General features: G+C 41.8%; 2 protein-coding genes and 1 pseudogene across 5 annotated transcripts in view; 2 read left to right on the top strand and 1 right to left on the bottom strand.

Annotated features, from left to right (window-relative positions):
- The first annotated feature begins 330 nt into the window (after positions 1–330).
- LOC109990910 (SOSS complex subunit C pseudogene) lies at positions 331–1729 on the top strand (annotated as a pseudogene).
- Positions 1730–2008: 279 nt separating this feature from the next.
- yars1 (tyrosyl-tRNA synthetase 1) lies at positions 2009–7773 on the top strand. The gene is made up of 14 exons (XM_020643180.3): positions 2009–2145; positions 2623–2696; positions 2993–3139; positions 3250–3425; positions 3531–3660; positions 4480–4560; positions 4764–4856; positions 4943–5078; positions 5184–5269; positions 5366–5501; positions 5655–5776; positions 6438–6631; positions 6731–6872; positions 6998–7773. The coding sequence occupies exons 2-14, from the start codon at positions 2640–2642 to the stop codon at positions 7106–7108; spliced, it is 1611 nt and encodes a 536-aa protein (XP_020498836.2). The 5' UTR covers positions 2009–2145; positions 2623–2639; the 3' UTR covers positions 7109–7773.
- A 66-nt stretch (positions 7774–7839) lies between these two features.
- The window catches only part of nhsl3 (NHS like 3), a 42207-nt gene continuing 25692 nt past the window's right edge, over positions 7840–24354 (bottom strand). For 2 of the 4 annotated variants that reach the window (XM_020643193.3, XM_020643195.3), the window contains 8 exons: positions 15200–15358; positions 14844–14887; positions 14587–14725; positions 13778–13885; positions 13516–13685; positions 13217–13420; positions 9561–13056; positions 7840–9061 (listed from right to left, as the gene is read on the bottom strand). In XM_020643193.3, coding sequence (XP_020498849.2) covers positions 9021–9061; positions 9561–13056; positions 13217–13420; positions 13516–13685; positions 13778–13885; positions 14587–14725; positions 14844–14887; positions 15200–15358 — 4361 coding nt within the window. In that variant the 3' untranslated portion in view covers positions 7840–9020. Of the gene's footprint in view, positions 9062–9560; positions 13057–13216; positions 13421–13515; positions 13686–13777; positions 13886–14586; positions 14726–14843; positions 14888–15199; positions 15359–18357; positions 18643–24354 lie in introns of those variants that run through there. The other 2 variants (XM_065948527.1, XM_020643194.3) reach the window with 2 other exon arrangements.

Below are 24354 nucleotides of genomic sequence, written 5' to 3' on the forward strand. Positions count from 1 at the left end.
AAATCATGATCCAAATAATGAATTGAGTTGTTTTAAGTTTAGCATTGTATTCGTTTGGTTTTCTGAGTTATTTTACTGTATATTAAGCTGTTAATGTTAATGGTAGCAAATTTGTCCCATTGATTTTATGCAATGATAATGATCAATGATACCCATGTTATATTTCATAATAATTGTTATATTCTCTAATTGTTTTAATTGTCTTTACAGTACAGTTTATATTAGAATCAGGAACATAAAACAAAGAGCTTTAACACATTTTGATTTAATGATGTAAAAAATTAAGCTGTAAATTAAGCATTAAAAGGAACGAACCTGTTTTATTTTGAAGGATGAACTCCTAAAGCGGAAGTGTTTAGCACTGTTAGCCTGCTGTCAGCGCAAAGCACTCTACCTCAACTTCACAACAAGAAATCTCGCTGTTTCTCCCCTCAATGACCGCCATAATAGAAAGGAAATAACACCGACGTGAACCTGGCGAACACATAAAGCAAAGCACTCCGTTTCCTCTGATTCATGGACTTCTTGGGGGGGAAAACATTTTAAATCCGTCGCTAGTCTGACATGGCTGCTGCCAACCCTCCAGGACCAGGCTTTCAAAACAAGACCCGGGTGGCCATCCTGGCGGAGCTGGACAAAGAGAAGCGGCGGCTGCTGCAGAGCCAGTCCATGAACAGCCCCGGAGCAAACATCCCTCTGTCGTCTCGACCCAGCTTGAAGGACGTGAGGGACAGCGCGGAGCAGCAGCACATCGCCGCCCAGCAGAAGGCCGCCCTGCAGCATGCTCACGTCCACTCGTCCGGCTTCTTCATCACTCAGGACTCCTCGTTTGGGAACCTCATCCTCCCTGTGCTGCCCCGGCTGGAGCCCGACTTATGACTCTGCAACCCTCCCAACTAACCACCGTGGCTACACTTTGACAACAACTCCAATGCACAGAAAACACTTTATTTTTTATTTTTTTTTGTATTTTATTTTTTTGTGTCTTGAGTCAGAATGGGGATTTGACCCATCCACAAACTATTCCTCCAGAATAAAACATGACACTTGAACTCAATCAGTGTTGCTCTCACAGGGAACATCTAATGATTACCTGCACCTGTAAAAAACAGCCAAACAGAATATGACCCGTCATTATAGACTAATTTAGTGATATCATAACACATTTCCAACACACTAATAATCAAAACTTGTCTATAGGGTGGGATGATTGGGAAACGTGACTAAGGGAGTCATCATTACCTGAGAACATTTACAGTGAAAATGTACATTTTTGGATTTTTTTTTTCTCTCTACAAAACATGAGGCAGTGTGGAATAAACTTACCAAACTGTATATCAATTTCTGCAAAAACTAGTTTTACCATTTTAATAGCTTCATAATGTGCTTGTGGCTTGTAGCCTGTATTGTAATTAATGACATTTACATTCATCATATATTAACCCTGTTTTTTTTTTTTTGTTGCTCTTTGTGTTTTTCCAGTGAATGATTTAACCCTAGATTTAAATCATGAAACACTGTCTTTTTTTATTTGGCCTTTTGTGTGAAGTTAAAGGGAACATGAGTTCACTGTGAAATGCACAGTCATGTATACTATATTTTTCTGTGATGTCATCTTCTCACAATCTGTTTAATCTTCAATCTTCTTCTTATCTGTTTATCTTGATGTGATTTGTTTTTTCACTTCTTCAATTGTATTGTTTTTACCTTAACAGCCTTTCCAGACCCATTGTTTCTAATTGAGTCCTTCATTTGCATTTATTCTTGTTTACCTTTTCACATTTTGTTGTTGTCCTTTTGTTTAAAATAGATCACTCAATGTTTGGCCTGATTCTTATATTCCTCAGCTCCAGCACTTCGTAAACATCTCTTTTTAAAAGGTGCTATATAATAAAAGTTATTATTATTTATTTGTATTATAAAGTTCCGAAAAAAAAACAAAAAAACCCACAAGTGTAATACCGCTGGCAGCCACAAGGGAGCTGAGTTTCGCTCGAATCGATCGTAATCACACGTTCTGCACTCCGTTGCTTTTCCCTGCATCATGTGAGTCGATAGCAGAGCTGACGCTACCGCTGATGCAACACACTGACAGGTCCACCCAGCCGGCTTCTCTCTAACACGTCTCACTGGAACAAGACAGAGGTATGTCCGCAGAGTTTACAGCATGTGTGGTAGACTAAAACGTTGAAAATGTAGACAATAAATGTAGGAACCGATGACTGACCGGAAACATAACAGGAGCTACTTCAGCTGCACATGGTTGTGCTGCTAGCTAGCTAGTTAGCTAAATGGCTCGGTTTAATAACCACTATGATCTAAAACTAAATTTCATTACGTTAGGAAAATCGTCCAGCTTCCTTTTCATTTTGAAAAACATCAAAAAAAAATGTTTTCTGCTTCCTGCTTTCTCGCCCTGCTGTTCATCTTTGGTGAAAAAGATGAGTAGGCGAGTTCTTAGTTTGGTCCCCCACATTGTCAGTGGCTGGCAGAAACAATGAAACTTTGAAGTAATTTAATAGATATTAAACTCACTTTACACTTTTTAAGTGTTGTGACAAAATGAAATCAAATCAATTAATGCTAACAATTTTTTTTTTTTTTAAATTCCTGTTTTCCCAGTGAGATTTCCCTGCGCCATGGCAGAACAGCTGAGTCCGGATGAGAAGTTCCAGCTCATCACCAGGAACCTTCAGGTGAACACACACACACACACACACACACACACACAGTGTTTCCCCGCCCCCCTGGAGGTTAAGTAAAAAAAAAAAAGAAGATTTATTTTTTTGGCTTTTTGTGTCTTCAATAGAAAAGGACAGCTGTCATTAAAAGTAACCCATGAACATAGTGTCAGCTTGTCCCCACCCCAACGCTTTAAACCTAGGGGAAACACTGCACACACACACACACACACACAAATACTCTGTAAAGTTCGCCCAGAAGCTTACATAAAGTAGTCTTCAAATGTGTGTGTGTGGTGTGTGTGTTGCAGGAGGCCCTTGGAGAGGAGAAGGTGAAGCAAGTTCTGCAGGAGAGAGAGCTTAAGGTGTACTGGGGAACGGCAACAACCGGCAAACCCCACGTCGCCTACTTTGTCCCCATGTCAAAGATAGCAGATTTCCTCAAGGCTGGGTGTGAGGTGGGTAGACTTTATTGAGCATTTTCAGCTTTTGTGAAGGAATTCACATTGATATGTGTTACCTGCTTAAGCAAATCTTTTTTTTTTACTTTTAACTCTCTCTTCCTTAGGTCACGATTCTGTTTGCAGACTTACATGCTTACCTAGACAACATGAAGGCCCCCTGGGAGCTGCTGGAGCTCAGAGTGAAGTATTACGAACAGGTCATTAAGGCCATGTTGGAGAGCATTGGTGTGCCTCTGGATAAACTCAAGTTTGTCAAAGGAACTGACTACCAGCTCAGCAGGTGAGTTGTTGTTCTGCTGATGTTTCTCAGAGGCTGTCTTAACATAAACTTTTTTTTTAGAGTTATTGAACTAATGGCTTACATCTGTTTTGTCATTTTTGTCAGAGAGTACACTCTGGATGTGTACCGTCTGTCCTCCATGGTCACTGAGCACGACGCTAAGAAGGCTGGAGCTGAGGTCGTCAAACAGGTGGAGCATCCCCTGCTGAGTGGGCTGCTCTACCCCGGACTGCAGGTAACGATACTGCCCTATGATAAGGTGTAAATGCTGCTTGAAGCGGTGTAAGATCATCCTGGTGTTCCTTAGAACTCGAGTGATAAGAATTGGACTTCTATTATTACTATGGTAACAGCAAAATATCCCCATGAAGTGATGTAACTCCTCCATATTGAAGCTGTTTTAAACTAGAACTGCCAGTGGATGTAGTCTAAGGCCCTGTGTCCACCTTGTGTGTCTTTTTTTCCGGGCAGAAAAGTGCCGGCTGTGCGATCCGGAGTGCTTGTATGAAGCGTTTTTGCGCTGCGTCAGTTCTGTCCCGATGACAACAGTCTGTTGACAACCGCTGCTGTTTTACCAACACTCCTCCGTTACTTTTTGGTGTATGTTTTTTTTTTTTTATCTTAGATTGCTTGTTGCCTCATCAGACACGGATGTGGTTTCAAGACATAATCTGTATGCGGCAAAACTACAGGGAATATCGTACATTTGGAAAAGAGCGCAGGCGCAGTCGATAGCGGCCTTCTGAAAAGTTTCAAATTGTTCGTCTTGAGCGCTCGGAGCGGCTGCACTTAAAAAGTGCTCAGAAGAAAGACGCTGGGTGCTGCGCTTTTTCTCCGGGCAACCGCCTACTGCTGCAGACGCTCTCTGCTCATTGAAAAGTATTGAATGAAGACGCTGATGCTCAGAAATAAACACTAGGTGGACGCAAGGGCCTGAGTGTACCCTCAGATCTGTGTGTCTTAAGAACATGTTGGTGTTTTGCATACAAACTGTATTTGCTACTCCCATTTCTGTTTGATTTGCATCATAAAAGTGATTTATCTTTGTTCTCAGGCTCTGGATGAGGAGTACCTCAAGGTTGATGCCCAGTTTGGAGGTGTTGATCAGAGGAAGATTTTCACTCTTGCAGAGAAGGTACCTTCTCGTTCCATCTTTGTTTATGTATTTTAAGTCATCACCTTCTTACTCCTGTCACTACTGACCGCTTACAGGTCTTGACAAAAATGAAACAGCGCATCGTTAATAACAAACTAAATGTTTCTGTATAGTAATTCCATGATACAGTTTTCATGTCTGTAAAATACAAACTTTAACTGTAGCCTTTCATTCATCCGCAGTACTTGCCGTCTCTTGGCTATGCTAAGCGCGCCCATCTGATGAACCCGATGGTACCCGGACTAACAGGGACAAAGATGAGCTCCTCAGAAGAAGTAAAGCTCATTATAATCAAGAAAGTGAATCAGAATCTTAAACTGCAATATTCATCATGTTCAGTAATAAATTAATCTGGCTGCAGGAGTCTAAGATTGATCTGCTGGACTCCAAAGAAGATGTGAAGAAGAAGCTGAAGAAGGCTTTCTGTGAGCCAGGCAACATCCAGAACAACGGAGTCCTCTCCTTTGTCAGATATGTCCTCTTCCCTCTGCGTGGAGGTAGACATTCCTCTGCAACATCCGTCTATTTCTCGACTGCAGACATTTCCTCCAGTCATTCAAAGAATCGAAAAGAAGTTTATCATTGAAAATCTTGTGTTTCAGAGTTCCGCATCAAAAGAGATGCCAAGTGGGGTGGAGACAAAATCTACACTGCGTTTGAAGAGGTGGAGAAGGACTTCGCTGAGGAGGTGAAGTATATTTGGGTTATTAGAAGAATGAAAGCCCATCTTCAAGTAAATCCTGTCATGCCTGGTCTAACCACGAGTCATTTCTGACTTGGTCAGGTCGTCCACCCTGGAGACCTGAAGGCGTCAGTGGAACTAGCACTAAACCAACTTCTGGAGCCGATAAGAAAGAAGTTTGAGTCACCTGAGCTCCGCAAACTCACCAACTCTGCATATCCCAGCGCCTCAAAGACGAGTCAGTATTTTACCCATCATCCTGAGTGTCTTTTTCCCCCCTCACATAGTGTTAAGTCTATTCATCCAACCATAAAGTAATTTAATATACAAGTATGTCAACTTGATCTGTGTGGAGAATTGTCTTCATCAGTGTGTGTGCTGGTATAATTAGAAGGAGCAGGAAAGGGTGCCAAGGCAGGAGGAGGAGGAGGAGGCGGTGGAGGAGGAGAGGATGATGAGCTGGCCCCCTCCAGACTGGACATCAGGGTGGGCAAGATCATCAGTGTAGGCAAGGTAAGATATCTAGATTTTCACTTGATGCCCGTTCACCCGATTTAGTGTTGTAGTCAAGACCACACTAACCGAGACAAAGACATTTACTCCCAATCTCCACATACTCTGTCCACGCAACGGTCCGTCAGAGACGCACACTATTAAAAATCACATGTATTATTATCCCTTTTGCATTTTAAAGCACCACAATTCACACAAATCTATAACCTTAGCAAGTTTGTTCTTCTTACTTCTGGTCAGAAATATGTCATTACACTTATTAAAAGCCCCATTCACCTAACAAGACCAGAAAAGGTTTGAACTATACATATCTATATCTTGAAATAAGCTATTTATCTGGATTCATCAGGTGAATGTGTCTTATAGTAAGTGTAAAGAGATATGTTTTTACTAGAAATTAGATGACTAGGGTTGTTATGGCATTGTTGTACTAAGATTTTAGTTTTTGCCGATGTTTGATGCATAAGACACCTGGATAGATTTCCAAAGAGGCAAAACATTCAGTGACCTATCGGCAGCTGTTTCAGTCATAAAAATTAGATAAAGATCAGATAAACTCCTTGTGGTTTGGAAACCAAAGTTGTTTGACTTCATCGAGATATTCCGCCTGTACTAATGTCCTCTGGCTTTCTGTTCACGTGTATTTTTTTTTTTTTTTAAGCACCCTGATGCCGACTCACTGTACCTGGAGAAGATTGACGTTGGAGAGCCTGAGCCGAGGACAGTAGTGAGCGGGCTGGTAGCCTATATATCACAGGAGGACTTGCAGGACAGGATGGTGTTGGTTCTTTGCAATCTGAAACCCCAGAAGATGCGGGGGATTGAGTCCCAGGCCATGCTGCTGTGTTCCTCTATGTGAGTGTTGGTTATGTCTACATAAAAGCTAACATAACTCAGTTCACCTGTTTTTTTTGTTTTTTTTGACAAATTGTCATATCTAATTTTTTTTGTTAGTGAAGGGGAGCCAAGGAGGGTTGAACCACTGGACCCTCCAGAGGGCTCATCGCCAGGAGAACAGGTCTTTGTGGAGGGATATGAGACGGGCAAACCAGACGACAGACTCAATCCAAAGAAGAAAGTGTGGGAGAAACTACAGGTATGCATCATTAAGATTCTACTGTGACTCTTTCAATAGACTACTACAATACCATAAAGTGTTTCTTCTGTAGGTGGATGGATCACATATACTTAATAACATTTATTATTCTGATGTCTCTTTAGGTTGACCTGAACATCTCAGACGAGTGTGTTGCTCAGTGGAAAGACCGGCAGCTGATGACCAAACTAGGACAGATCACATGTAAGACACTCAAAGGAGGCAACATCAGTTAGATATCCATCCATTACATTCACCACCGAGGCTGCACCTGCTGGCCACATTACATGGAAAAACCCTCTCGTCAACAAATCGTCATGGCAACTGGGGTCACACTTCACTTGGACGTCTCCTTGAAGAACGATGGGGACAACGATGCCAAAACCCTCAGACACTTTCAACGGCTTAAACCAGTTCTCATACCTTGCTTCAAAATTATCAGAAAGATATGAGGGATGTGTAACAAAAAATCTGTAAATAATCAACCAGTGATTAATTTCTTCCTCTTAACAGGAGATGTAAGGTGCTGCTAAGTCACCTAACTGTGAGGATACAATATGACAGAGAATGGAGGTTAACCATCGTGATGCTGCAGTACTCGTTTCCCATTTCTGGAAGATTCTCAGCTGATAAAAGGGATTGATTAGTGTGTCATTAATCTTCCAGTTTAAAATCACACTGTGTTGATTGTCTTGATAGTTCATTGTGGGGAGTGGCCAATCTGTTATCCTAATAAGTAAGACTGGTTTTATGTTCAACAGGCATCAGATGTAAATAAGTCATTTTGTCATGTACTGTAAGAGAACAATATCTTGAAATAACTGTCATACAATCAAATAATGCATCATCACTCAAATGAAATAAAAAAAACTGTCTGGACTCTGTGGTCTGCAGAAATGAATTCTGTCTTTTCAGGATTTATCATTATAATATTATAATGATTATAATAAAAAAAGCAAAACACATGTTTATTTTTAATACACTTAAATTTTATTTATAGAAGTAATAACTGTACAGAATTCTTTATAATCATTACGATGAAGATTTTTGACCTATTATGAAGAGTCAGTCAAATTCACTCACCAATGATTTTGTTAGGGGGAAAAGCATATTGTGCAACAAGTCATTAGCTTGATATATTAAAAAAAAAAAGTCTTGTTTCAAAGTTTTAGCCACAGAGCATTTTTAAAAAAGCACTGATCTCACACTAAATCTTCTCCAGTGTATCAAATCACTCAGGGCCGCATTTCACACCTGTAGCCCTAAACGTGTTTTCAGATGTGATTGATTACCGATGTGGTCGGCGAAAGTGACTGACAGAGCTCCAAGTGAAACCACGCACAAACTAAAATTATACCTGCATCCTAAAAGGACTCTGATTCTGTTTGGCTGACCTTTATGAAACCACAGAAGAAGACTGTAAAAGCATCTAAGCTACATCTGTAATTCAATGCTTCTGTAAGTATTAATGTGTATCAACTTAAGCGTTATAAAAAGTGCCTCTGCCTGATTAGACAAAATCTAATCCTCTCATTTTTGTGAATATGCAGCATCCCTTTTTCTTAAATACTATACCAGAGCTATCTTTCTATGCACACGGTGGAAAGCGGGACTTAAATTGCGTGTGCCAATCAGATCTGGATATTACAGAAAGCAAGGAAATTTTGATCTTGATCCCCAATAAAAGGATTCTTTATATTACAACAGGGGGAACTGAACAGACAGTGAACCTTTGTACAGAAATGCATTGTGAGACTAATCTTTTCTGCTGAGCTGCAGTGAGCATTACCCATTTCGTCCTCTGGGAGGCAATATCACACTAGACAAATATTTACAGTTCAGCCATTGTACACCCTTTTCATCCTGAGGGGCCTTAATAAGAGAACTATAGCTTAGAAAAATACTCCAGAATAAAGCTTTCATAAGAAACTTAACGCAACAGGTTTTTTCTTCTTTTTTTTTTTTTTTTGCATAAATACATAGGAAGGCCATTTCAGGCTAAGGCTTTTAGAGAAGATGCAACACTCGTGATTGTTGAATTATATGTCTCAGTTATTTCTGCTTCTGCTTGGGGGGGGGGGGGGGGGTGGTTGTCCTTTGTCCTTGTTCCTCTGGCGTGAGCCGTCTTCACTTCTTCACAATGTGCTCTCAAAACAGTGTTTCAATTGTGTCTGCTGTCACTCTTGTAGCTGAGGGAGGAAGAAAAGAGGAGGCTAGACATTAATCAACGTAATACTGTTACAGGAACACATGTAATGGGTATTCCGTCCTAATCAAATTCAGTCACGGAGACATGATCATGAGCTTCGGGTTAGGGCTGATTGGAGGACATGTTTGCGCATTTGACTGGTAAAAGCTGTAGGCAAAGTCTGCAGCATTTGTATTGCCTCAATGTGAAAGGAAGTTTATGTTTGCTGTTTGCTATGGAGAGCTAAAAATGTGCCCTTTAAGGCGATATTAAAGTGCTTCGTTGTGTACTATAATGGTAATGTTAGAATTTCCATTCTGCTTCTTCATGACAAAAGAGGGGCTACTTTGATATATGCCGTCACAGACTCAGTCAGCGTTAATCAGTTTACGCACTCAGCAGGTACACTGTTTTAGTACACCAAAACGCACTAATGAGGCCTTGTCTCTCAAATATAACGGCAGAAAAATCATGCTCACAAATAGAAATGCTGATCTTACTTGTTGTCTCGGCGTATGTTACTCCACTCGCATTCCGTACTCCAATGGCTCCGTTTCCTCCGACGCTGACGTCCATCATTGCTGAACAAGCAGGATCATTCCGCGAAGGACTGAGGCTGCCATGTGCTGGTTTCTTTGCTACAGGTGGAGGTACTTTGTCAGATTTCACCCCACCGTTGGAGAGGGCGACGGCCTTTGATTGGTCAGACATCTGCATAAGCTCAGCGGCCAAGCTTTCTTTTAGACTTGCCTGAGCTTCAGGGCAGGAGGCAGCAGCAGTCTCTATGACAACCTTTTTTGTGCTCCTGGAGAAGATAAAGCTGGCTGTAGTGGCTGGGGACTTGTGCATGTCATTTACATCAGGTGACCTCTGAGACAGAGCGCTTTGCTCACTGACGTAGCTGTAGGTGGATGACCTCACTCCCAGTCGGGATGGAAGACCATCTCTTGAAGACATAGCGGCGGTTTTCATACGTATGGCTTCCTGTAAGCGCATGGAAGGGGTGCTAAGTGCCACAGGAGACGTCTGAGCCGTCTTAGGGGGAGATTTCAGTGACAGAGACTTGCGGATTGGCTTTTGTGGAATGTTTTGAGGTCCTGGGGTTAAATCTGTGCTATTTTCAAGAGCTGGGACTCCCTGGTTTGTTGACTTGTCCTCTGTTGGAGCTTTCACCAGATCATCAGTCATGTTGACTGATCTGAGACGAACCATCTGAAGCAGGGAGGGAGTGACCAGAGGTATGTTCGCATCCTCTTTGGGAATGGGTGCACTTTTGTGGCGAGAAAGAAGCTCTTTGCTCCTGGTGTCTCGATTTGCCACGCTGGGCTGCCTCCTGAAATTAACACCATGAGTTAAATTCTCTGCTGGTAGAGGAGGTGCTACTGGGATAGTAACTGGAGGTTGGGTACTGACTGGAGGCTCGGAGGGAGACTGATTTTCAATTTTCAGAGAGAGTCGATTCTGAGAACTGCTTGAAGACATCAAAGCAGAGACCGGTGCTGTGTTCTCTACTGTTGTGATAGGCTCCAAAATAGGTACATCCACTGGTGGAACTGGTTGGGCTTTGTCTGAAACAGGCAAAATATTCTGCTCTTGTCTGCAAGAAATCTCATCACAGGTGCTGTCTTTTGAAACCTGTACGCCAACCTCCGGTTTGATGTCAGTGAATGCTTGTGGAACAGAAGGAAGCACATCTGGAGTTTGTTCATGTACAGAGGCCCCGGCTTCACTCGAATCTTCAACGGTCTCTACCATCTCCTCTGTGTGTCTCTTTGAGAGATCCAGCTTTGTCATCCCTTTTGGCACTGTCTCTGCCACAAAGGGCGGAGGAGGTGGAGGAAATTCAACCTCCTCTCCTCCATCGAAAACAGAGTCCCCTTCCATAGGAGGAGGAGGGGGTGGCCAGCAAGACTCTATGACATGGCTCTCTTCCTCTACCTTCTCCAAATCCTCTGGTGCCATAGATACTGATGAAGTCGGAGTTTTTCTTGACAGAGGAGGTGTCGGGTGGTATGCTGGAGGAGGGGAAGGTGGCGGTGAGATCTTACTAATTTTGGGGACATCTACAGTAAGTGTCTGCATGGGTTTGACCTCTTTGTCGTCTGTCTCATTGTCACGCTTGTCAACTAAAGCTGGAACCCCATCCAGTGACTGGATAGTAGTGTTCTTAACAGGTTCATCAACTTCTGATTTTGCACTGCAACTCATTTGGCTCTGTTCTCCATTCATCAAGGGCTCTTTTGACGCTAATATTTCTCTGTGCAGTACCGTCACAGGTTTGGTCATGACAGGAGGGGGTTCTTTCTTTGGAGTTGTCTCCTGACTCTCAGGAAGCTTGACTACAGGGCTACTACTCTGTTCTTGTGTCTGAGTGTCAACACATGCATCTGTTGCATCTTGCTGGATGTCTGGATAGTCCCGATTCTCCAGCTCCTTGTGAACAATGTCAGACGCTGTTTCTAACAATGTCTCTGGCTTGGCAGTGCTCTCTGATGCTTCTAAGACAGATATGTCTACAGTTGATTGTTTTTTAACTAATTCTTGCATCTCATTGCTGACTTCAGTCTGAGTGCCTGCTTGCTTCACTGAGCTCACCTGTGTCTCTGCTGGTATCTGGGTTCCTTTGCTGATAGTAGGAGAAGGACCACACAGCAGCTCAAAGGAGCGTCTGTTGTGGACCCATGTCTCTGGAGGGGGAGGACATGGTGCTTTGACTTTGGGAGGTTGTGGGATATTTAACAGCTGTCTGACTTCAACCCCTAAAGTTGAAGAACTGTTATTTGGAGTGAGCTCTTTAGCAGCAACATCAGGGGAAGATCCCTGTGGATGTGGACTGGGGCTACATGTGGAAGTATGTAGATTGACAGACTCAGATGTACCAGATGAAAGAGAGGTAAGAGAGGAGGAAGGAGAAGCTGCTGAAGATGAGGCCCGAGACACTGATCTGTCTGGTTTGACTGGTGTCTTTTTCGGCTTTTCAGGGGAGGTTGGAGAGATCCCTTTTGGGGAAAGTGTTGGTGTGCCGCTCTGACTTGAGTAACCACTGGAAGGGGACATAGTACGTTCAAATTTCCCTCCTTCAGAGGGAGTTTTCTGTGGGGATGAGTTGGTGCATTCTGATTTGGGCTCTGGTGCTTTTTCTGCTACATTGGAAGAGGCCTGTGTGGGGCTCAAGGGACTGTTGGAAGCATTTAGGGAAATGGACCCAGTAGAGTTTGATATAGGAATGGGGCTCTTAGTGGTATCCATTGAAGTTATTGTATCCTTTGCTACAGTATTTTCTGCCATCTTTAGAGACAACGATTCATTGAGATCTTTGCAATCTACCAGAACCCTGGAGTTGCTCCTGATCCTATTACTATGCAGAGAGTTTGTTCTCCTTGGAGGTGCTGGGGGTTGCTTGGTCTTCATAACAGACAGACTACGAGTGAAATTTTGGTTGGTTTTCCCATCCTCCCCAGTTACCACTGACTCTGAAATACCAGACTCACATCCTTGACCTGCAAAAACGTTTTCACTTTTACTGCTACTCATGCTCACTGAGCTATGGAGGCTGACAAGGTCATTGTCCCCACCAGAGTGCTCTCCCTGGCTGTCCTGCCCATTCAGGCCCACTCTCTGTGACTTAGCGCTCCGTGTGCTGCCCTTAGAGGATACAGGAGAGGAGTGTGAAATAATGGTCTTTGAAGATTGGGACTTGCTCCAGTTTGACCCTGAATCTGATATGGGCATTCGTGTGGAGTCGTTGTGAAAATCGTCAGCTTGGGAACCATCACCATCTGATCTTCTGGACAGCAAAGGGCTGACCGATGAGTCCCCGGAGGCCAGGCTGCTCTTGCTTACAGTGCGGACGCTACCGCTGTGGTTAACACCGCTGCCGCGCGTCCGGCTGCTGCTGCGGTCAATCTCTATGACGTCAAACGAGGCTGGCAAGACCGCATTAGGTATGATTGTAGACAAGTAGGTGGCCTGAGGAGAAATTGACATCACTGGGCCCTTAAAAAGAGAGAGCAAAAAAAATAAAAGTAAAAAAATAAGAATTCACAGCCAAGTTTCAAGACATCTGGACTGTAACAGTAACGATGCTTAAGACTGAAGATTCAGAAAAGGCTTTTTAAATTAAAAGCCTTATTCTTGTAACTAATTTCGTTCTTACCTGGGGTTCCTGGAGGAAGCTTAGCATTGTTGAAGAAGAGAAGGTGAAAGAAGTGGTCATGCCAGGTACTGCAAGGGACTTGGGTCTCAAATTTGAGGTGGGACCGTGATAAGAGCCAAAGCCCTGGTGGTTGAAGGGCTGCTCGTCTTGATTCATTGCCCGTAGGTGCTTCCTCAGCAGCTGTTCATCTCTGGATGCATCCTGCTTTGGAGTGGAGAGAGGACCATTCTTTAGTAATACAACCTCACTTAATGTAAAACTATTGTGAAGTAATTTATTCCTTGTGAGGAACCTTTTACCTCAAACACATCTGAAAGATGCACCCTTGCTCCCTCTTTATTTGTGAGTGGGGTCCCTCCATCAACCGTAGGAATAATAACCACACCTGATTGGCTGTTTCTGTCCTCTCCATCCTGATCAAGGGTTTGGGTGGAAACAAGCTGCTGGAAGGTTGAGGTTCTGTGCAATGCTGGAAAGAGGGCGGATAACTTTAACTAACAAGTTTACCACCAATGATACATGATGTCTATAGGATTAGCAAGGATGATGGTGTTGACATACCAAGTTCTTTCTGGACCTGGTTTGGAATACCCATGATGGTGGTCCTCCTGCTTCTTTTCCGGCTCCTATCTAATCGTTTTACTGGGTTCAGAGGCTTGAATGTAGAGCCTGAGTGAAACAGAGAAACAGTGAAATTTGAGGAGATTTAATGTTGCAATGTAGAAACTTGATTGGGCACAAGACAAGTACCTTGACCAATAGCAGAAGCAGTTAACATATTCATTGAAACCTAGTCCAGTATATTGGGGAATTTGATTTTACTAAAGGATTTTAAATATGGATGTTTTAGGTATGACTCAGAATATGAATTTGACAACCCTTGAGCACACATGCACACACACACACACCCACACACCCACACACACACACACACACCCACACACACACACACACACACACACACACACACACACACACACACACACACACACACAAGTCATTCTCTACCCTGCAGCTGCGATATGCAGAGGCAGCCGCAGTACTGTCTTCAAATGCTTGGAACTTTTGAGTAACCGAAAACAGATTCAGCTGTGTGTGCGTGTGAGTGTGAATGTGTGTAAAGTTCCTTCTCCTTTGATTCCAAACCATAAATGCAGCTGGGAATGAGATGTGCATGCTAAATAAGCACTCCAGTATGACTCTTTGTAAAGCAGGGAATTTAAGTAAAAAAAAAAAAGCTTGAACTGCTGCACTGACACAAGCTCTATGATTAGCTCCTATTTCCAGCAAGAATCAAAAAATCCAAGGAGATATGGAGGCTTCCTCTCTTTCTAAATATGCACAGAACGACAGGCCTGCATGGCGTTTACCTTGGCGGGTGAGCACAGGCCTTGTCGACACAGCAGAGGTTACTGTGGTATCAGTGCTCCCTGCGGTGGATCTTGATTCCAGAGAGAAACCTCCGTCCTTGGAGCTGATATCATGCTCCAGACGCAGCGTATCTGTAGACTGCAGCAGATACACACACAAACATGCACAAACACACACAATAGTATTTAGTTAGGTGGCATGTTTAGTGTGTAGGACGTGAAGGAAAAATTATCCACAGAGCTTTTGGGGAACTTACAGCAATGCTCTCATTGTCAGGGAAGTTAACTCCATTTCTGTGTTCTGTACCAACCAAACAGAAAAGAAAAGAAACAATCTTAATACAAACTTAGTAATCACTAAAAGGGAGGGTCTTTAGGGATTATAACATAGATAAAGAAGCTTTAACTTCATAGAGAAAATTACCCTTCACAAACACATTTCAAAAAGGAAAGCACTCCTATGCAATTAACCAGTCAGATATATCAACATAATCTAATATACTTGGGTTGGTCATTTAAAACTGTGGGCAAGTCTTACTGTATTTAGATGAACTGACATCTTTGAAAACAAAACACGGTACATGTTTTTATATTTGTAGTGATGTGTCTTTACCTTCCTGCTGTAGTATCTTGAGGCCTTCCTGGGCCTCTGTGTGCAGGTCCTCCAGGTACTGTGGCCTGCTGCCCTCAATGAAAACATTCTCCTGGTAGTGCTGAGAGGTTGTGTAGTGGACGGTCAACCTCTTCTGGTCCTCGTTACCTTTCAGGCCAGCTGTTGGTATGATGGAAGAGATAAGGAAAAACAGAAAGGAAGACCAATTAAATTACTGTACTGTATGATGCTTAACAGTGAACGTTTCAAGAGAATGATAATGTAGCCATTTAGCATGAAATGGTCAAAATGATAATTTCTTTCATCAACAATTTTACCATCTTCCCTTTTGACCAAAAACACTCTTTTTTGCTTAATACACCATAAACCTATATATATATATATATATATATATATATATATATATATATAAATATATATATATATATATAAATATAAATGTTACAGTATATTCATATATATATATATATATATATATATATATATATATATATATATATATATATATATATATATATGAATATACTGTAACATTTACAGTCTATGGTATATACCCATAAAGCTTAAACCTTATTTTCCACAGGTACGGTAAGTGTTTCCACAGGTACAGTCCTTGGTGTCTAAAGATATAAACTTCAACACGTAGATAAACAGACTCAACAGGTGTGCAGGGGCCAAATCATTTATCAGCTTTTCAGTGAATCCTCTGCACCTCAACCTGGTGTGATGCAGCACACTCTTCAAATCTCCTCAGTGAAGCAGTTGGGTGGGCAGACGTCCCAGCCTGACCAGGCTCTTAACAGTAAATTAGACTAGTAAATTGCCTGGTTAATCTCTTACTCTATCTCTCCTTCTCCCCATTCCATGAAGGATTAGATTATCTGGATTGTCCACATTTAAAGATGCCACTTGACCCTCTTAAGGGTGACCTCCTGCGTGGGAATAGACTCTTCCATGGCTTCAGTCAGTATCAAAGGATAAAGACTGTACAGAAATTAAGATCTGAAAAATAAAAAAATCTTTTGTTGAACAGTAGCCAATATAGCCAATGCTGACACAGCCAATGATGCAGCTTTTGTTCAGTAATAGTTAACTACAGCTAGTTTTTGAATTGGCAGGGGAAAATAAATGGCTCTAAAATATGTAATTTAAAACCAGGTCTAGAAAACATATCTTGTGTGGAGTCCCTCAGGGCTCAATCTTTGGACCTATTCTGTTCTCATTATATATGTTACCCCTGTGTTATGTACTCAACTTGTTGTTGTATCTCTTATCATTGTTATGCTGTCAACAGGCAACTCTGTATTTCTATCAAGCCGAATAATCTTAATAACTTTACCACCCTTCATCAGTGTCTAGCAGCTGTTACAAATGTCTGACAATTTTCTTCCACCTCGATTCTGACAAGACTGAAGTCTTAGTGATCGGCCCTGAATGATTCACAAAAGTGGTCAGGCAGCAAATTGGTCCCCTGGCAAGTAACATTAAGCCCCTGTCCAGGACCATTGGTATTCTAATTGACCAAATTCTTAACTTCAAAGCTTACATTACCAAAATTGTTCAGTCTTGTGTTTTTTTCATATATAATATATATGAAAATACATTGCTAAAATAAAATCTATGCTACCCACACACAACACATTTTGTCTGGGTTAGAATACTGTAACTCCCTCTTCTCTGGTATCACACAATCCTCTTAAACCATTTTTCAGTTAGCAAAAAGGCAGCAGCTAGGCTGTTAACAAACAAACTTGTTGGTCACAAATCACTCCAATTCTAACTACGCTGAAAACCTGTTATTCACTGAATCAACTTTGTAATCTTGTTAATAACGTATAAAGCCCTGCATGGCCTGGCACCTGTTTCTGAGCTGTTACAGCCTTACTGTAGTTGTTGGCCTCTTCGTTCATCTGATCAGCAGCTTCTTTTAGTTCCTCGCTCCCAATATAAACCAGAGCTGACCGCGCTTTTACAGTTACCAAACTCTGGAACAGCCTTCACTTCTCCATCAGATCGGCTGAATCAGTGGCTTCTTTTAAACAGCTTTTAAAAACTCACTTCTTTAGGCCAACATTTTTTATAACTCTTCCTGTTTGCCTATTTTTATTTCTAGTCGTGCTAATTTTTGTCTGATATGATGACCCCCATATGTGACTTGTGTATGCCTAATTGTGTATATTGATGTATGCATATTTGGTATGCAATGCATGTTTGTATGTACGTTTATCAGTATCACAATGTTTTCCTTTCTCTTTTAAACCAGTAAGTACTTTGTAATGTTGTGTTTAAAAAAGTGATTATAAATATTGCTTTCTTTTGTATATGAGGGATATCTAAGTCATATCAGTTGTGTTGTCTGTTATAAGTTAGTCAAAGGTCACTTGAGGTGTTCACTTTCTCTCTTTTGTCACTTCCAACACTCAGGCTCTCAGTTTCCCCTGGTTAGGTGACATTGTGTGACTCTGAATGCACACACTGTACATGTTAGTGTGAGCAGCAGAACAGACACTCCTACCCCTATCCTCCTGCATTCACACAGGTGAGGCATTCCAGACACAATGCCCTCCCCTGTGTGCAGCTGTGGGAAATCTCAGGTCATTGGGAACCTGGGACTGTCTGATGCAATCTTGGGAATAAGAGACCAATTTCAATACAAAAATTGCTACAGCAGAAGTGCATATCTCAAACTTTTACTGTGATTAACTGGGAAACCATTCCTAAATGCAGGAGGACCATTCCCCTGCAGGAGGTTCATGACTGTGGTCAAGTTAGATGATCGCTGAAAAAAAAAAAGTCTGTTAAGCTCTTTATCTCATTAGAGAAGACCCCCATATTGCCTTAATTCTAATTCTTGCGTGCCAGTGTGCTTGTTTGTGTGCGTGAGAGAAAGAGAGAAACAATGACGAGCACATTGAGTCTGCAATCATCATCACATCTTTGAACTTAACAATTTTGTTTTTCATAAATCCACCACCTCGTTACCGCCACTGTGAATCACAAACTTTTTAGGGTACAACATGCAAAGAAAAATGTCACCTTAACACCACAAATCTCACTCAGACCTGAGTTAGAGTATTACTGAGGTATAAAGCTATGATCATTTCTGTCAGCAGCTTAAAGTCAAAGCTACTACAGTCATCATGTGACTCAGCACTCACCCTTCTTTTTGAAGACAGACAGCAGAGAGTGGATGCTTTTCCTAAAGTAGACCACCATGCCTACACCAACGCCATAGCAGATTTAAAAATCCAGATACAGTTGTAAAGCCAGAGTCCCAACAAGTCCTCTTTCTGTCAGTGGTGAGTACATTTAATGTAGGACAAAAAAGAGTCGGATGCCCTCAGAAGCTTGACAGCAGTTTGTCTGTGAGCAACAGTGGTGTGAGAGGCTCTCTCCTCCTTCTGCAGTGTTTCTGAGTGACTTGGGAAAGACAAGTGCACAATGAGATCCGCTTCCAGCCAAGCAGCCTGTCCCAGCTGCCTTATCCCTGAGTCTGATACCTTCCTCCCTCCCCCCCTCTGCTCTCTCTCTCTCTCCCTCTATTTTCCTGTGTTGCTCACACTGGCTCTCTTCATTGCGATTCCCTCTTTTGTCGTATTAAGAGACCCCCCCCCCCCCCCCCCACCAGCAAAACGGCTGTCAAAGTTTGGCTTTCAGGAGGCCTCAACCCTCACTTCACTCAATACAGACAGACACGTGTGAGCATGTATTTGCACAAACACACTTATGAGTGAGATTTCTTATAACTTAAATATGTTTTTTAAAAGCTTTAAAGAAAATAAACTAAGTGAAAAGAGACAATAACAAAAGACAAAATTAAGTGTACCTGGATGTAACAATCTTGTGACCTTGAATATCTTCATCCCCTGAGGACTCTGACTTCACACATGTCGTAAAGAACTTTATTCTTTTTTTCTTTTTTTTCATCTTAGAGGCATATAGTAACACTGTTTCATGTTCATGTTGGGTCATTCAAACACATGCTCTTAATGTAAAGTGTTGTGAGATAAGTTTTGTTATGATTTTTCCCTATATAAAAAAAACATGTTTTCATTGATCGATTACATTTTAAATGATAGATCTTCTCCTCAGAACAACTTTCTTCTATTAAAAGAAAACAGAAATGTATTCCTTTGGACATTAAATGTAAACATTGTACTGTGAAATGACTGCATTGTCATGCTTTGGTCATAAAACTGTATTTCTATGGGCTATTGCGCTACAACAGACACTCCTTTAGTTTATTGCTATCAATTCCTATTACAGCTATAACTGCGCCATAATCTTTGATTTACTTGAGGGTCTGTTAGTTCTCTTTGTCATTGTCCTTATCCTAATGAAAGCCTGCAGCATTATGTATCTGTCTGGCACTCTGTCTCATTATCTAAAGACTACAGGGGCTACAATTGACAGTAAAGGTTGTGTCATCATAGTGAGAAGTTAAACAAGCATTATGGTGTACTGTAAAGTTTTGCCCTCTTCTCTATCTGTGCCTCACAGTTCCCTCGTTTCCTCCCTCTCTTTTACATCTCTCAGTTTCTCTGCCTTTCTTTTCCTGTCTGCCCCGGTGCCTTATAGCCACAGAGGTCTAGTTTGAGTTATTTATAGCTGACACATCCTTGGTTCATCGTCGCAGCTCTGTGTGCAGATGAGTTCCTGCATGCCTACTAATGTTTCCTGACAAACCGCAGAGGCTATGAAATACAACACAGCTACAGGGGAAATCTGCAAAAAAAAAAAAAAAAAAAGGCTGACTCTGCTAGACAAACAACCGATGCTGTGTTCAGGATTGTGTCACCGCCAGAGAAGCAGCAGTTTTGGAGTGCTTGGCCTCTGAATAGATGTTTATTCACAATAAAGTGGCACATCAGGGGGCTACAGCTGGCTCATACACCAAGACCAGCTGGAGGGACACGCTGGAGGCACACACAATTAACTTCATCCATACACCCACCATCCCTCCTCACTAACTCATATCACCTGATGCTTAGAAATGGGTGGAGACACCACCATTTCTCCAGAGAAGAAATCGCTGACCTGCATCCCTGCATCCAGGGTCAGACTGCCTTGCCTTGGGGGCCTGGTGTCAGTTCAGCCTGAGGTTTCATGAGGCCTGGAACAAGCTGAGGACTTTGGGGAGCAGCTTTAAACATTGGAGTCATGCCAGAGGATTAACTCTACCAGTGGCTTAATATGTCTTTACCTTAAAACTTCCTCACACCTGACTTTTGTTTTCCCACTGTATCAGCATCATAATCTCATCAGTCTTTGGATTTAAACATTTTGTACGATTCTTTTAATTTACATTTTGCGAGAGAAAAAAGCTTGATACATCATCTGTATTCCAATCACTAATCATCTTACTCATTCTCGCTTTATCCATGTGAATGTAACAGTTTACAAATATGATTATGTGCATCTAAAAATGATTTCTTCCGCAGTGACATGGTCCTATAATTTCAAACAGTACCCTCCTTCAAAAAACAAATCCCTACCACACCAGAGTCCACTAAATACAAACCTTTACAAAGTGCCAATTTTAGGGTGTCTGGTCCGGCCTAAGCACCCCCCTGTTGTTAACCAGGACCCCTCATATCAATATTCATTAGAAGGCCTAAAGAGACACCATCTGGTCTTTGGGGAGAGAGGCCAGAGGGGAGAGGGAGGCTTCAAACGCCTTTGATTCAGTGCACACAACAAACCATTCCACCGCACAGGCAACATAACACTGCATTACAAAAGAGGAAAGTAGCATATGCTAACTTGACGCTAATGTGGATTTTCTCTCTTTTTTTTTTTTATCTTAGAGGCATTATAGAGAAACTGCAAATATTCAACGGTTGACTGCCAAATAAACCTTCCATCAATCATTTCAAATCAAGTGCTGTAGCTTTTTAATGGCTCCTTAGATGTTTTACAGCCTTTTGCTGTGTACTTAAATATCATAAATCACTAATTGTTTCACCAGGCGGTTAGACGACGACCACATTTCAGATCACAGGCAGCCGAGAAATACAGGCTTGTTAAAATGTGAAAAGGCAAAGAATGACTCGCCTTGTTAGCACGAGCCACCTTCACATAAGGATTTTGACATGTCATTCTTTTGTTTCTGATTTACACCTCATGATGTGGATACAAGCCAGGTTTAGATTGAATTAGTTAACGGCAGCTAAAAGAAATTGACCAACTTCAAGAAAAAGAACATTTTAGAGTAGGAATACAATAAAAAAATTAATTTAATGAAAATATTTGTTCACACAAAAAATCTGTACAGGTTGATTTTTAGTGAGTATTTAGGGACATGAACTCTTTGAATTGATCTCACATTCTAAGAACGAGTATTCCTAAAGCTCAGAGCATAAATAAACAAAAGAAAACAAACAAACAAAAATGTAATGCTAGGAGATGAGTGGGACATGTTTCTTAAAGGGAGAATGTGCGACTTTTTGATCCAGTAGATGTCGGCCATTAGCACCAGCATTATAGAAGTCATATAATGCCCTGTTTGGGGTTCGTATATTTAATCTATGTACCTACTAAAGTATGTTCACAATAGCTAAAGTTAAAAAAAAGTAGAAAAATGTACTGCTCGCTTCTGACTCTCTCTCTAAGGCTCTGAAGTGCCCACGTTCAGAGTCCCCGCGTGTGCAAAGTCTGATCTGATTGGTCGGCCTGTCGGCTCTGCCTTAATTGGTCAGTCGCTCAGCACGGTTCTCGGAAATGTCACGCCCCTTTTACCATATTGGGAATGCAGCCACTTTGGCTCCGAGGGGAGCATAAACATTAGCACCTTAGCACTACTGTGCTACCGCAGGCTACGACATATCGTGGGCGTGCTACAGAAGTTAATGGGTGTGCAACATGAGCTGCTGGGCTTGCCACAACGAGCCAATGGGCTTAGATCAGTGATACCACACTGACAAGACGTCACACTGGCAAATTTTTTTCGAGGGGGGCTAGAACGGAGCGTTACAAGCAGCTAATGCTGCAGCTAACAGGAAGACGTAGGAGAAGCTGCGTTTCTGTGGACTTTGAATTTTTGCACATAGATGTGCCTAAACATGTACAGGACACTTGAAAAACACACTAAAGAGCATATAAAACCAGAAAAAGCATAATATGGGACCTTTAAACCAAAGCAAACTGCTGTTGGGCGACACCTCCGCTATTCTGAAGCCTCTGCTCTCCTACAGCGACTCACCTCCAACCCCTCTCCACTCGAGGAGTTATGAATTAGATTAAAACACACCATAATTAAGCAACAATAAGCGCCAGCATGGACAAAATTAAACTTTGCACGAGCTGCAATTGGCTGTGTCCTGCATTGTTGTGTTAGCAGGCTAATGACACTTACATGACATCCAAATAAGCAGTGAGTAGGCTGCGTTATTCTTCTTTTTTTCTAGCCCATGACCAAAACAGCTTTATACGTAATGCATGTAAACATGATGTAAACATGGCTCCAACAACAATACAGCTGGAAGGACTCACACTTCTCACTCTCACCAGTCAAGACTCTAAGAGACATTTACAGAGGATCTACTTGATTTCTGCTGTATTTATGTTTAAAATATTGCACATTCTTCTTTAGTAAAATAGGCCATGTGAAGAGCAGGTCTGACACTGTTTTGGGTGTTGCTCAAAGACAGAAATGGCCACACTTTAGCTATAGTTTTAAAGATGATCAAAAACAGATTTGTTGATATTTCACACATGACAAATGATGACGTCATCAGGTTTATTTTTGAAACTTTAGAAGCTCCACAAGAGCCGCAGAAGAGATAATACAGGTAATTTACAGGCTGAGTAAAGACTCCACATGACGAGTAAACTGAAGTTCACTTGTGAAATTAGTTTTTAAACCAAGACTAATGAGACTCATTTGCAGCTAGCAGCTTCAGGACAACTTGACCCACCACACCTACTCGGCAGAGAGAAGAAATATGTGACATAATACAGTTGAAGTCATTTACAAAACGGTCAGGCCTTATTAATAAAAAGGGGGAATATATCACTTTTCACCAGAGCAGACACAGACCTCATCACTGAAAAGAGATCACATGGATAATTGTCTTGTACAAAAACCTGTATCATGTCCTGCTCCACTAGAGAGTGCTGTACCAACAGCGACTGTCTGGACAACATGACACTGCAAAAACATCAGGTCATCAGATTATGACGTTCACTGTAGAAACATAGAGCCATCTAAATGTAAATTATGACTCCCAGTGGACTGACCAAGCCCAAACTCTGACATTATTCGAGAACAAGATACTGTTACCACATTGACTATGAGGTCACCTAGCATCCTCATCCAAACCTCTCACTTGTTGAACAGGGAGAAGTGATCTAAACAGAGAAGCAGAGAGAAAGAATAAGCTGTACTGCCTTTGTCATAATGTCAACATCGGTATCTGGTGAGCATTCGAGCCAGTGGGCCATGAGGAGTAACAGGATTTCCACTTCATGCCTGACTGGGCTTGAAAACTGCCACTGTGTGTCGGCAAATTAAGGGGTGTGTGGTTCAGTGCATGTATTCTTTAATCATGAGAAATAAAGTAATGGTGGTGGCAGGGACAAAGCCGTGAAGATGGCAATAGGGGGTAAAAAACAACTATGATCATGTAGGAGCAATGTTTCCTGAAAGGTCTCAGACAAACCTGCACAGCCTGCAGAGCGTTGTGTAATAACACAGCTGTGGAGAACTCGAGGACAACAGGCACTTGTTCATAAAATGAGTCTCAGAGCTCCCTCGTCTCATGTTGGGTCATGATGTGTTTGAGAGGTTTACTGCATTGATTCCTTAAAAAGAACAAAAACCGACATGCAATAAATCAATGACATAAACACAACAGAGTTAAGCTAATGTTATGATTGGACAAGAAACATTAATAGCTTCTCTATCAACTTTTTTTCTGCTGCCATGCCCGGTCAGTGACCCGCAGATCCTTGATAAATAGATTTTTAAAAAAGTTGTAGATATTTGCTTTAATTTCTCAAATAGTTCAAACAGTTTCCAAAATCAGCTCAGCAGTAGTTTTTACAAAATGTTACCAAAACAAGAGTAGAAACTGAGTTTGCAGGGAGCTTTTTTTCAGGAATGATACTCATTTTGTATTTACCATGACTGTAGATACGAGGTGGATGTGGCAGCC

This window comes from Labrus bergylta, chromosome 19 (assembly GCF_963930695.1).
Source record: "Labrus bergylta chromosome 19, fLabBer1.1, whole genome shotgun sequence".
Lineage (NCBI taxonomy): Eukaryota > Metazoa > Chordata > Actinopteri > Labriformes > Labridae > Labrus > Labrus bergylta.